The sequence below is a fragment of the Onthophagus taurus genome, chromosome 3 (genome assembly GCF_036711975.1).
Source record: "Onthophagus taurus isolate NC chromosome 3, IU_Otau_3.0, whole genome shotgun sequence".
NCBI classification, from domain to species: domain Eukaryota; kingdom Metazoa; phylum Arthropoda; class Insecta; order Coleoptera; family Scarabaeidae; genus Onthophagus; species Onthophagus taurus.
In genome coordinates, this window is record NC_091968.1 from 17,475,786 (window position 1) to 17,490,240 (window position 14,455).

At 36.2% G+C, this 14,455-nt stretch overlaps 1 protein-coding gene across 1 annotated transcript; it reads left to right on the forward strand.

Annotated features, from left to right (window-relative positions):
- The first annotated feature begins 13,133 nt into the window (after positions 1-13,133).
- LOC111421364 (uncharacterized) lies at positions 13,134-13,924 on the forward strand. The gene is made up of 2 exons (XM_071195261.1): positions 13,134-13,517; positions 13,781-13,924. The coding sequence occupies exons 1-2, from the start codon at positions 13,134-13,136 to the stop codon at positions 13,922-13,924; spliced, it is 528 nt and encodes a 175-aa protein (XP_071051362.1).
- The last annotated feature ends 531 nt before the right edge of the window (positions 13,925-14,455 follow it).

A 14,455-nucleotide genomic window follows, 5' to 3' on the forward strand; every position in this document is an offset into this window, starting at 1 on the left:
TAATATATTTACAGAAGTAAAAACAAAAGAAAAACCAGTCAGCTTACATTATTATTTTTTGTCGTACGCAATGCTCAATGCCAGGAAACACCATGAACTTCCCTTCTAAACGACGACAAGGGGGCAGCGAATATGTCAAAATCTGAGCAATAATGGTTGAACGTAGACATAAGGCGAGGAATCGCGGAGTTTGAATGCGCATAGGTATTAGTGCGCGACACAAAGAATAGTGACTTTTCACGGGATGGGCGCACTGGAACTTTAAACTGTATCTCAGAGAGTATCGTGGAGGAGTCAACAATACCGTTAATAAGTTTGTAGAGAAAAATTAAATCATTTATATTGCGCCTGGAGGAAAGCTGTGGGATGCTGAAAACTATGCATCGCTGGGCGTAGTCGCAGTAAGGTAAGAAACATTTGTGTGCAAGGTACCTAAGAAAACGCTTTTGTACTTGCTCCAAGCGATCAATGTAAATGCGATACTGGGGGTTCCAAACTGTAGATGCATAGTTAAGTATTGAAGACACATAGGCGAAATAAAGTGAACGAATACAGGATAGATCAGTGAAGGGTCGACATGTACGACATAAAAAGCCGAGCATCCGGGAGGCCCTATTAACAATAGAATCACTGTGAGCGGAGAAAGTAAGTTTGGAGTCGAAAAGAACGCCAAGATCTCTATCGCATTCGGATTGTTTGAGGGTATTAGAACCAAGGAGGTAATCAAAAGCAGTAGGATAGCGTTTACGTGTGAAAGTAATCTTGCTGCACTTGTCATAATTAATATAAAGATTATTAATTGAACAATATGCTTGTAGTCTGTCCAAGTCGTTACAGAAGGAAACTTGAGTGGTGAAAGCAGGTATGGATGTCGTCGATGTAAAGCAGAAATAGCAACGGTCCCAGATGGGTGCCCTGGGCTACACCGAAAGTAATATCTCTGAATGTTGAGCAATAATTATTAATGGCAACGACTTGTGATCTGCCGTATATATACGAAGAAATCCAGTAAATTAAGCCATTGGGAATATCATAATTAGAAAGTTTTTTCAAAAGAATTCCATGGTCCATCCTGTCAAAAGCCTTACTGTAGTCGGTATTGTGATGAACGTTTATTTTATATCAAAACACAATTTTTAAATATATAATAAAATATTTCCGGAGCAGGTTCAAACAGAAATTCGTTAATTCAAAACTCCGACTTAACACTTTTTTATGTTTATTTACTATTATCATTTCTTTTTGTTTTTTTTTTTGTTTCCATGACTTTTTATTTTTTGCCACCTCTTAATGCTATCATAAGTGATATTATTACAGTATATATGACATCAACTTGGCTGCTATTATCGAGAGTATTTAATAAAAAATTAGAAAACGTAATTAAATTAGATTCCACTGACCTACCCCGAAAAAAACCATGTCGTCCAGGGATTAAGGATGATTTAACATTAAACATAAGCAAATCATAGACAAGCCGTTCAAAGACTTTTGAGGCTATTGACAGGATAGAGATGGGTCTATAGTTGGCAATAAAGTTACGCGCGCCACTTTTATGAATGGGGATTATTAGTGCCTTCTTCCATTCAGATGGATAAGTCGCTGTGTGAAGGGAGGTTTTAAAAATACACGCGAGTGGTTCAGTGAGCACCGATGCACATTCACGGTAGAATAGGCCGAGCAGACCATCCGGACCCGCTCCAGCTCTGGGACTCACGGATGACAATTCACGCAAAATGTCGTCCCGAGTAAACCAGGGTTCGATGCATGGGGAGGAGACTCCACGGCTACCGTCCCCGCATCCATCAACAAATACAGATCCGAAATAATCAGCGAAAAGGTCGCAGATATCCTGTCCACCCTCAGCCACCCGATCGCAATAGGACAACTTACCGGGAATAGTTATGCTACCATTCTTTTTTGATTTAATGAAAGACCACAGACCGCTTGGATTATCACGTATGTTAGATTCAAGGTCTAACTAATTCGAGGTCAATGTGAAAATGTTTGTCTATGGATGTTTAAACACGTTCTTAGCATCGAATACAAGGTCCACAATGATGAGGACATTGAACTCTGAGCAATTTCTCTTATTTTGGGAGGTGTCCATGAAACATTTTTGTCAGGTGAATACATTTTGTGTTTTGACAGTTTCTAATTGTCAATTCAAATTTCTATTTTCAAGTGTTACGGTATTACCAACTGGTACATATCTATTTCCCTATATTGTCAAACTTTATTTTATTTTTGAGAAAAAAAAAAGGATAAAAACGCGAATTACAAAAAATAGAATAAAAAACACGTTTCATAAGACTTAAAGCACTCATTCATTAAAAAACTCGTGGCTTCGCCACTCGTTTTTCAACTTGAATTCGTGCATTTCAAACGTGTCTTACGAAACTTGTTTTTTAATATACTATTAATGCATGTTGATGTAAATGTAATGTAATGAATTTTAGTACTTACATTATAATTAATTTCATTAAGAAAAATCGTCCAATTTTGATATTTTAGGGATTTATGCTATATCACTATGAACAGAGGAACAGTTGTAAGTTGTAACAGGTATTTGGAACTCTAACTTGTTTATATCCTGTATTTAGCGATTTTTGGTATGGATTATTATTAACTTGTATTAATTATTATTCTTATAATCATCCTAAACAGCTTCTCCTTTAATGAAAATGAAGCATCAATTTAATAAAGAGGCAATCAACTTAACAATTTCATCACTTTCATTATCCAAAATAAAAGATTACAAATCATCATTACAACGAAACGGTTTCAATCAAATTCTAATACAATCAAGTTGTAACCAAGCTTGCGTAAAAATGTTAAGCGACTACGTCGATTTCAAAACTCACACTCAACCTTATTTCCATTTATTAACAATTTTTGGTTTAAACGGTTTAAAAAAGTCGTACCTCTACAAAATTTACACCGCTATTTTCGCGATTGGAACCACGTTATTACACGTTTTATCTTTAGACTTATTATCCGAAAATATCGACGGAATAGCAACCTCTTTAAGAGTCCTACATCGATTGAGCACGATTTTTATCGTTTCCGCTCACATATTCAGTTTATTCAGCATCAATTTTTTCAATGCAAAATATTTCAGACGATTTTTTAGCGATTCTTTTGAATCGAGAAGAGTTTTGAATCAAAACATTGGATTCTCAAATCATAAAAATAAATTTAATCAAAGAAGATTAATTGAGTTTGGTTTGATTCACATCGGACTGGGTTTATTACTGATTTACGAAGTGATTTTAAATGTAAATGCTGAAAACCGTACGTTTAGTTTGATGGTGGAACATGTTTTGCATTACAGCTACTTTTTATTCGCCAGTTTGTTGGTTTTAATGATTAATTTAATTCAAAGGAACGTGAAGGAGCTCGAAAGAAATTTATTGAAAACGGTAAATTCGTTTAAAAGAAATAATTCTTTGATTGAATATAAAAATTTTAAACGAATTAACACGATTTATATCGATGTTTCGAGGAGTGTTGAATATTTTAGTTCGATTTTTGGGTGGTCAATTTTATTTGTTGTTTTTTATGTTATAACATCCACGTTAAGAACCGTTGGGCTGATATTTAACATGAATTCGTTGAAATATAATAAAACATATAGCCAACATTTAGGGATTATGATTATTTGGAGCTGTCTTATAATAGTAAGTTATCGTAAAATTTTTATTAACTTAATAACATTTTATTTTTAGATTATGTGTTTCATGTTTACCAAATCGGCGAATGTTACAGCGAAAACCTTCGTGGATTTTTCTAGGTTATGTTACAAATTAACGCACGATTTCCGAAATAATTCTCCGAGAGCAACTTATTTTAAAGAGGAATTAATTGAGTTAGCCGAATTCTCATTTAGTAAGCAACCGAAATTTTCTGCTGCTGGATTTTTTGATGTCGATTACACTATGCTATATAGAATGATGACAATGTTTACTGCTTACTTAATTGTTTTAATACAATTTGCTCAATCTTAAAATAAATATTTAAATGAAAGAGAGCTGTTTAGAACTGCATCTTTTGACCGAAAGTTTTTAGTTGTAGGTCTAGTATTAATTGTAGTGATAGTGCTAGTGTTAGTAGATATTAATAACAAAGACTTTGAAAACCTACGAATTAGGCTACACGAGTTATTAAGTAGCTTGGCCCTCCTATATACGAAAAGAAGCTGAAAGAAGAAAATAACAGCAACTTTCCTCATAGTGAAGCAACACAAGGACTCTGCTGAGGACCGTAGAGTGGTGAGTATTTTATAACACAACATAAGGTAACCAATGGGGGTTATCGCAAAGATACCCCTCCGTCAATTTCATCTTTCTAGAACAATATTTTGTGGTGTAGTTAACCTTTCCAATTCACCAAAGGTATTTTTGAATCTGCGTCAGGTAAAAATTTACCTATCCATGTTTCCGGCTACACCATCTCTCGATATGTCGACTCATCCTTACAGTCCATCTGTCTTTACGCTCTTCGTCGCATCTCCGCCACCAGTTTGTGGCTGGGCTCTCCGATGTTTGACATAATACGACTGTGCATTGTCGTGACTCTTCCCGCCTTTTCGGATACCGTCTCAATGTGGTTATGAAAGGTCAGCTTACTGTTAAGTCCGATACCCAAATATTTCACAGCTCTTTGGCTTGTGATCACATTGTCACTCACGGAGAATTCAATTTCTAGCGGTATGCGGAGCCTGTATATATGTATGTAAAGAGAAGGGGAGGGCATGCACGCACGCAGCAATTGTGCCCCAACGGGCCCCTTGTACATCCTCCCAACACTCACTCCGGCTATATCGGCTGCCTAAGAAGTTACCAAAGGCTAGGATACAGGTCAGAGGTGTGTCTCTGACGTCGCCGTAGTGGGCCATTCTTTCCCAAACACTCTTAATCTGATCCTAGAGGGCAGAACAGTCACACAAGATGGGATAAACCGTTTCGTCGTCCTGTTCACAAGCACGACGGAGCGGACTGTCAATCACCTTACAGTGCCCTGTAACAAGTCCCGTAAGCGTAAGACCGTCACATATTTGTGTGCTGCGTCAGCTGAGGGATAAAATAACTATATAACTAGCTAACCTAACTAGCCTAACTAAGCTAAACCTAACTAGCTGAACTAGCACCCTTTAACTCTATCCCACCAGTCAAAAAACTGTTTGCAAGTTAGGTTTTTAATTAACTCAATATGAGATACCATAGATGGGACAATTGTGGGCAAAGGGGAACAGGGCACTTTCCCAGCAGCCCTTTTTGCCAGTCTATCGCCGTGCTTATTTCCCGAGTGAATCGAATGTCCCTTAATCCACCGCAGTGTAACACTGTTTAGTGTTGCCGCCTCCTCAAGCGCCAAGTGACAATCCATAATCAGCGCAGAGATAAGTTTATCCCTGCTTAAAGCTGAAACAGATTGCCTAATGCCGGTAAAAATTGTAAAGGTCTTACCACTGAAATTGGAGCTAACAATATAGTCAACAGCAATTGTTATAGCGACTAATTTTTGCCTGCTTGACGGTGATGCCATCTCCAAGTGATATGATAGTTCTGTGGAACCACAATGGGTGAGGTATTTCACCCATTGTGATGTATTTCAATGGGTGTGTTCATCAACGCCTCCCTCCAGAGCACTACACTTCTTTCGGTTCCCCTCCCTTGAAAAGTCCTACTTCCCGTAGTCGTAACATGGTAATCAGCGCCACCTCCTGAATATATAAATATAGAGGTGGCAAGTTTAGCATGTTTTCCATGGCCGCAGTGGGGGTCGTCCGCATTGCACTTGTAACATACATACACACAAGTTTCTGTATTCTGTTTAGTGTAGTAGTGGCGGTGACCTGCAAGGTTTTAGACCGCCACACTACTGCATCATAAGTGAGTGTAGATCCAGAGAGTAGATTTGGGTGACAAACCCCATGTCTTCCCAATCGCCCTTCGGCACTGGCCGAAAGCGATACTAGCCTATTATATTTTATTCTTGACTCTAATCTCTAGGTGTGATTTCCATGATAGTATGCTATCTAGAGTAATACCCAGATATTTAACTTCTTTAGACACACTCAATGGGCATTTGGCGAACAAGGGCTGTCGAAAATTACAAATTTTTCGCAAGCGTGTGAAAAGAATTAACTCAGTCTTATTGGAGTTAACCGACAATTTCTGCCTTTCACACCATTTCTCGACTATATTGAGAGCCTCTTGTATCCTGTCAAATAACACCCCCACATGTGTACCTCTGACAACCATAGTAAGATCATCAACATAGCCGACGTTAACTAATTTAGCCTCTTTGAGGCATTTAATGAGACTGTCCAGAATGAGATTCCATAAAGGTGGTGAAAGAACACCTCCTCTCGTTATAGCCTTTTTAAGGGTGGTATTGCCAGCCCTTACCATAACGATTCTTTGTGTCAGGGAACTCTCTATCCAGGGTAGGAGGAACATTGTACTCAGCCAAAGCCTCGTTAATACCAAAGAAGGTCGTCTTATCAAACGTGCCCTCTATATCTATGAATACTCCCAAGGCGGACTTTTTAGAGTCCAACCCTCTCGCGACAAAACTGGTCACAGAGTGAAGAGCTGCCAGTGTGGACTTGCCTTGAGTATAGGCATGTTGACTGAAATCTAAGGGTCTATCGACAAGACAGATATCCCTTATGTAACGATCGCACAGTCTCTCTAAGGTTTTTAATAAGTACAAGCTGATTGGTCTAAAAGGCTTCGGAAAAAAGTAGTTTAAGTCTTACGTTTATGGACGAAAATTTATAGTTTACACAGATCACAAACCATTAGCTTGGTTATGGTCTCTAAAGGAACCAAATTCACGGTTGATGAGATGGTGTGTTAAGCTCGAAGAATATGATTTTGACGTGGTATACAAAAAACAAATCATTAAACAAAAACGCTGACGCATTGTCACGTATAAAACTGACACAACTTGGAGAATTGAATGTTATGAAAAAAAAAGAATTCTTCAAAGAATCACCAGAAGTCGATTATGATGAAATATTATCTCTTTTTGATGAATATCAAAATAGTACCGCTTAATCACAAAGAGTACGAACAACTCTGCACGACATATTCGAATTTTTTCAACAACCGCGGTCCGAAAATAATAAGATGTTTAAGATGAGTCAAAGTACTGCAAACCGAAGAAGAAAATTTGACTCATTACAATTCAATACTGAACATAATCACCAATAGTAAAGAAAATTTTAGCCATACGCAAGAATTAAGTGGACAGTTATCAGCATTAAAACCCATCAAGAAATGATGAATATAGGATTACGACAATTAATTCCAAAACCAGGAAACGTTATAAAAGCCATATTAAGAAACATTGACGACGAGGATGCAATCAGGTACGATAATGCAATAGAAACTCTGAATATAAATCTACAGAAACTATCGAAAGCAATGGAAATGCAAATGTCAATATCGGAACGAGCATTTAAAGAATTTGAGAGAAACATTGAAACTTAAATAAAAATCAATTAGTTATAAGATCCCGAATAGTACAACTAGGAGTTGCTATACATAATGTATCTGTATTAGCAATGAAACAAGACAGAAAAACCGATTTATATGCAAAGATCCAAATGATAACACAAGCTATGAATGCAGTAATCTTGTAAACTGATAAATTATTAACAGTAAAAACGTTCGCCAAAATGCAAGTGTATCATCCAATGATTTTAACCAATGATGACCTCTTTAGCGAACTACAATTAATAAAACAACATCTGACAAACGTAAATTGCCATTACCATTGAAAGAAGAAAATTTATATGCGATAGAAAAAGCATTAAAAATAAAAGCGTATAGAAAACGCATCATCTTTCGATTTCTAATTGATCTACCCCTATGCACACCTGATATTTACCAATATTATCGTTTCTATCCATTACCTACCTTCTAAAACGAAACCTTTTGGTACCTGAACGTACAAAATCCATACCAAGCTGAAAATCAAAATAAGTACATATCCATGCAACATGAATGTTTGGAAATCCAGGAGAAAACATTTTTATGCAACAAACACAGCACCAAGAGAACCTCAAATTCTCTAGGTGAATATCAGCTGTTGAAGCATCTCTATACAGAGACTGGATGCTCGAGTTCAGCCAAAACAAAAAATCCAGCAGTCATCACGCAAATGAATGGTTGTTTTACACACCAACGCAAGAACGAGTGACTACAAGCTGTCATAAGAAGTCGGAAGATAGAATTTTAAATGGAAATTTGCTAATCCAGATAAACGATGGATGTGACCTGAAATGGAAACACGAAATTATAAAATTATACATCAGCAAGTTGCCCGACCGTAAATTCCAAATGACCAATATTGAAGTAAGAAACATTCCTGAAGAAATTCCGCACTGGAAACGCGAAGCCTTGGAACTGCAAATAATCCAATGGAATAACTTCAACAAGACAACTCAACACTTAGAAGTTACCCGACAGGAACTTCAAGAAATATAAAGGACATAGGTCAGGAAATTCTTGAGATCAACAATAGCCATCCCATGCATCGTTGCTGTTGTGATTCTTGGAATAATTGCCTGCATGAAGTACCGAGGCAAAACAACGCCAAAAATGGAAACTCATGACGTCACTTTGCCTCAAGCCAAAGATCGCCACCCTTGGACACGAACTTCGATCTTAGATGCACCAGAGAAATTGATGACACCCGAAATGATAAGAGTTAAAAAAATACCGTTAGAAGAAAAACAATGAGTTAACACAACTTACAATTAAATTTTTACATTTGTTTCATTTTGTATTTTGTAAATTTTAAAATAAAACTTTTTTAAAAACAAAATACGAGAGTGAAAACGTGTAAATATATATTCTTCCGACATCACCCCGACAACATCTAGTAGATAAAGCGGAAAAAGAAAAAGAAAGTGCTGGAAAGAGAGTTCGATTAAAAATTTTTTTTTATCTTTTACATCGGTCGCCTAAAAATATAAAGAATAAAAATAAGAATATTTATGTCTTCGTTTACACCGGTGTGAAGACAGCAGTAAAACATAGCAGTAAAAATTTCCGATGATACCCGAACGCCCATAGACGTCCGTAATACCGGACACACGGGGGCTCAATTTTTTCGAACAAAAAAACATTACATTATCAACTTAAGAAGTTAATTACAGTATATTAAAAGTAATTAATATATATTTATCACTAATATCAAGGTACAATCAGTTAAAATAACTGGCTCCAGCTCCCTTATTGGTTCGAAGATCCGCACCAAACTTTATATACGCCTTCTAGACATGATAAGAAATATATTTATCGAAAGAAATTTCACTTACAAAGGGTCCGCGGGGGTGAACTACCCCGCAGTAGATTATAATTTGCTCTACCGCCCTTATTCGGTCAAAGATCCGAACCAAACTTTACACAAGTGATCTAGACTACCTTAGAATCAAATATCCGTTAACAATTTCCACTTGCATAGGGACCGCGGGGGTGAACTACCCACCAGTAGATTTTAATTACCCCTACCGCCCTTATTCGGGCGAAGATCCGAACCAAACTTTACACACGTGATCTAGACTACCTTAGAATCAAATATCCGTTAACAATTTCCACTTGCATAGGGACCGCGGGGGTGAACTACCCACCAGTAGATTTTAATTACCCCTACCGCCCTTATTCGGTCGAAGATCCGAACCAAACTTTACACAAATCTTCTAAACTACATTAGAATCAAATATCCGTTAACAATTTCCATTTGCATAGGGACCGCGGGGGTGAACTACCCACCAGTAGATTTTAATTACCCCTACCGCCCTTATTCGGGTGAAGATCCGAACCAAACTTTACACAAGTGATCTAGACTACCTTAGAATCAAATATCCGTTAACAATTTCCACTTGCATAGGGACCGCGGGGGTAAACTACCCACCGGTAGATTTAAATTACCAATACGAAGGGGGGCGTTGACACAAATGGTCAAATGTGTCAAACCTATATAGTAACTAGAAAAACCAGGAGGTCGACTTTATCCTTTCGGGTAAAATTATATGGGAAATAATTAATAAAAAACGCGCTAACAAAATAGACAAAATTAAAGCCAAATTCGATCCAAATGATGTTAATGATTACTTTATTAAGGTACCTCTTGAACTACTAAATGGTTTAAAAAAGTCCAACATAAATGATAAGTTTGATTGCCTTTTGCATAAAATTAATGTTGCTGATTGTGGGTTTTCCATTGATCAAGCAAGATTTGTTGAGGTTCGTGACATAATAAACTCGCTAACATACATGGATGATTGCCGTAGGTCCTTTACAAACCATAATATACTGACCTTTCCGTCATTGTACATTTTGGAATGTGTAATATTTGTAAGGCGAAATCTCGACGACTTTATTAGTCATGACACTTTACATAAATATCGGACTAGAAACGGTACCCAACTGAGACCGACCTTTTGGAGACTAGGTCGAAGTCAGTGCCATTTTAAATTTCTTTGAGTAAAATTCTATAACAAAATACCGAACGACATTGCTCGGTTGCCTCCTGAACTGTTCAAGAATAAATATACTTGTACGACACCATATACTTGCGTGACTTTGGTGGTTAATGTTAATGTTTTTGTTCTGTAAACAACAGGATGTTCGATGATTTTTTTGTTAAGTACTAAAGTTAAGACTGCTGACGTATTTATATAAATATTGTTAACATTTATACTAAATAAATTCGAATTTGAATCCTCTTTTTTCAACAATAAATATGGCAAGAATAAATGCCCACATTTTGTACAGTTTCAGCGACAAAACAAAAGCAAAGCCGCAATTTAGAAATGATTTTCTAAAAAATTTGGCATTGAAGATGAACGGATTTTTGATTAAAAGAAGCCAAATAACTACCCTGAACCAACAGGGTAGTTAAAACCCAAAAGGGAAAGCTCCAAGAATCAACAGATATAGACACTCCATCGACATCGCAGCAAACAGATCCACATTCAAGAAAAATCAGAGAACGATGCCAATTATGTGGTAGGGCTAAAAATAATTATACAACAAAAAAATGTGATGAGTGCTATGAATTTATGTGCAAAAAGCATCTGATTAGACAACAAGTTTATCTCAAATGTAATGATCCCAATAATTCAAATGACTCATAATAATATTAATTTTTTTTTAAATTATTTTAGAATGTCTTAAAATTGTCAACGGATATTTGATTCTAAGGTAGTCTAGATCACTTGTGTAAAGTTTGGTTCGGATCTTCGCCCGAATAAGGGCGGTAGGGGTAATTAAAATCTACTGGTGGGTAGTTCACCCCCGCGGTCCCTATGCAAGTGGAAATTGTTAACGGATATTTGATTCTAAGGTAGTCTAGATCACTTGTGTAAAGTTTGGTTCGGATCTTCGCCCGAATAAGGGCGGTAGGGGTAATTAAAATCTACTGGTGGGTAGTTCACTCCCGCGGTCCCTATGCAAGTGGAAATTGTTAACGGATATTTGATTCTAATATAGTTTAGAAGATTTGTGTAAAGTTTGGTTCGGATCTTCGCCCGAATAAGGGCGGTAGGGGTAATTAAAACCTACTGATGGGTAGTTCATCCCCGCGGACCCTTTGCAAGTGGAATTTCTTTCGATAAATATATTTCTTATAATGTCTAGAAGGCGTATATAAAGTTTGGTGCAGATCTTCGAACCAATAAGGGAGCTGGAGCCAGTTATTTTAATTAAAATTGCTGATTGTACCTTGATATTAGTGATAAATATATTAATTACTTTTAATATACTGTAATTAACTTCTTCAGTTGATAATGTAATGTTTTAAAAAAAACATTAAAACTACACAAAATTGGTAAATTCACTTGTCAAATACTCATCAGTATCATAAGAGGCCTTATTAATCAAATAACCTTTAATTTTTTCTTTAAATTTTTGCAGTGGAAGGCTCTTGATGCTAGATGGCAGGGGGTTATAAAATCTCACCGCATAGTAATTGATACCATTTCTAGCTTTATTCGTTGCGGCAACCAGCTACTTCTTTAAGATACAACAAGCAAGATAATATAAACAAAGAGGGCAATGTTAACATCTTTAATTCAAGAAATTTACTTTTACAACAAGCTCTGTAACTCAACCCCGCCAGTATCCTCACGCACCTCCTCTGAACACCAAACACCTAATCAGCATGTGCAGAATGTCCCCAGCACAATATTGCCTACGACATATGTGGAAAAAAATAGCCGTAATACGCTTTCATTAGTACTTCGTGTGAAACCATTGCTCTGATATTACGAATCAAGAATATATTTTTATTTAACGTTTTTGTTAAGTGCGCTACATGATCAGACCAAGTGAGGTGGGAATCAAGAAATACTCCTAAGTACTTCACTGGTTCACTGGGCAAATCAATATGTCGGAGTGAGAAAAAAAGTGTTTGAGTTTTTGATTCATTGATAGTAAGACGATTAGAATCAAACCATTCCAAAATATTTCTTTCAGAATCCTTAGTTATAGCTTTTACATCTGCCTCCGAATTGCATTTATTTATAATGGCAGTGTCATTAGCGAACAAAATCATATGTCTCCTTAGCGATGTTTACCATCGTTTTTCGTATAAAAATTAAAAAAACGCAACTATTTGCATGGAACGATGACTAATTTATTAAAAAAAAAAGAATATCGGTGCTACAGACTGTTTCGGTTACTTCATGTAACCTCTCTTGGAGAACGCAGCTCGTTACCATTGATTTTTCGATTTTTTTAGAATTAATTTAAATAGAAGTTCAATTTTCAAACATATAAAGTTTTTTCATGAATATAAAAAGTTTTTTTTGCATAGAACGTACACTATTTATTACTACACAACACATCTCCTCTCTGCTAATGTTTAAACCGGCCCATACACGGTGATGCAAAACTGTCACATTTGCACGCAGAGCTAATGCACACGAGCAAATGTGATCGTCTATGTCTCAAAACTGACGACGCTGTCAGGTCTAGACATGGCACGATACGATCTGGTTGAGCTTGATTTTGCACGGCCCGCCGCGTGCAAGTTTGTACGTGTGGAGATAGTTCATGCCATTCTTCTCAGTTTTAAATTGATCTTCGCAAGAGTAATATTAAAATTATTACGAAATGGCTGTGCGTAAGCAAGAAGATGTTATGCGAGATTTTATAAGTGTTTATCAAAAAAATAGTTGTCTATGGAAAGTGAAAAGTGCCGAATACATGGATCGAAATAAAAAGGATGAGGGTTACCAGCTACTGGTGGAAGTTTTTAAGCAAATAAACCCTGCTGCGAACATTGACTTAGTAAAGAAAAAAATTAATTCAATGAGGAGTTGTTTTCGAAAAGAATATAAAAAGGTCATAGAATCCAAAAAATCTGGTGCAGGCAGCGAGGACATCTATACTCCTTCTTTGTGGTATTTTGATTTGTTGATGTTTCTTAAAGACCACGAAGTCCCCAGAAATAGCATAGCAACCGATGACTCTGATTTCATGACTAGGCAGACAGGAGTAAGTGAAAAAAGACGTTAACAATTTACTTTGTATAATATATAATTTAATATACAGTGATAAACGTTTCAAAAGTAACGGATAAATTCGATAAAATTATTATAAACAATTTATGAAAAAATCGCGCATCAAAAAAAAGAAAAACGCAAACAGAAAATAATATATCAAAATAACATGAAAGATGGAAAACAATAATACTTTTGAAACGCTCTGTATACATAATTTTTATATAATTTACTATGTAAATCATCCTGTTTATACAGAGTGAAAATGATGATGATGTCGATGATATCGAAACAGATATCCCACATCCTTCTACGCCAGATATGCCACCAACACCTTCATCAGCTACCTCTATATCATCAAAATCATCTACAAACAAACCACGTAGACAAAAAAAAAAGTAAAGTGGATACTGATAGTATTCTACAAGTCGTTGGAGAAAAACTCCAAAATTCATGAGCCGAAGATGAATTTGATATTGTAGGACGAAATGTGGCAGAAAAATTGCGAAAATTGGACCCTAATATGAGAATAATTGCGGAAAAATTGATAAACGATACCTTGTTTGAGGGACAGTTGGGAACATTAAACAGATACGCTCACATTATCATTCCACAAGTTTCTCAACATTCAACAAAGCAACATGCTCATCAGCCATTCTACAATTATCAGGATGTTGATTCCCAAGTGAGCACGCCGTTACCAACTGGGCAATATTATTCTCAATTCTTAAGTGAATAATGTATGCCTACTATTTTTGTTTTAATATATTTTTTTTTAATTATTGTTGTTTTAAATAAAGAACTGTAGAAAGTTTTATCTATTTTATTCATTCGTACAGCAAGGTTAAGATACATAAGGACACGATACACTATATATGATAACGAAACAGTGTTATGTAAGTACATTTTCAAAATTAACATTTCCACTATTCT

What these genes read in the sequence shown, in the direction of transcription:
- LOC111421364 (XM_071195261.1), top strand. Translation starts at nt 13,134, where the DNA reads ATGGCTGTGCGTAAGCAAGAAGATGTTATGCGAGATTTTATAAGTGTT. An exon ending in TCATGACTAGGCAGACAGGA is followed by an intron (nt 13,518 to 13,780) that starts GTAAGTGAAAAA and finishes CTGTTTATACAG; the next exon opens with AGTGAAAATGATGATGATGT.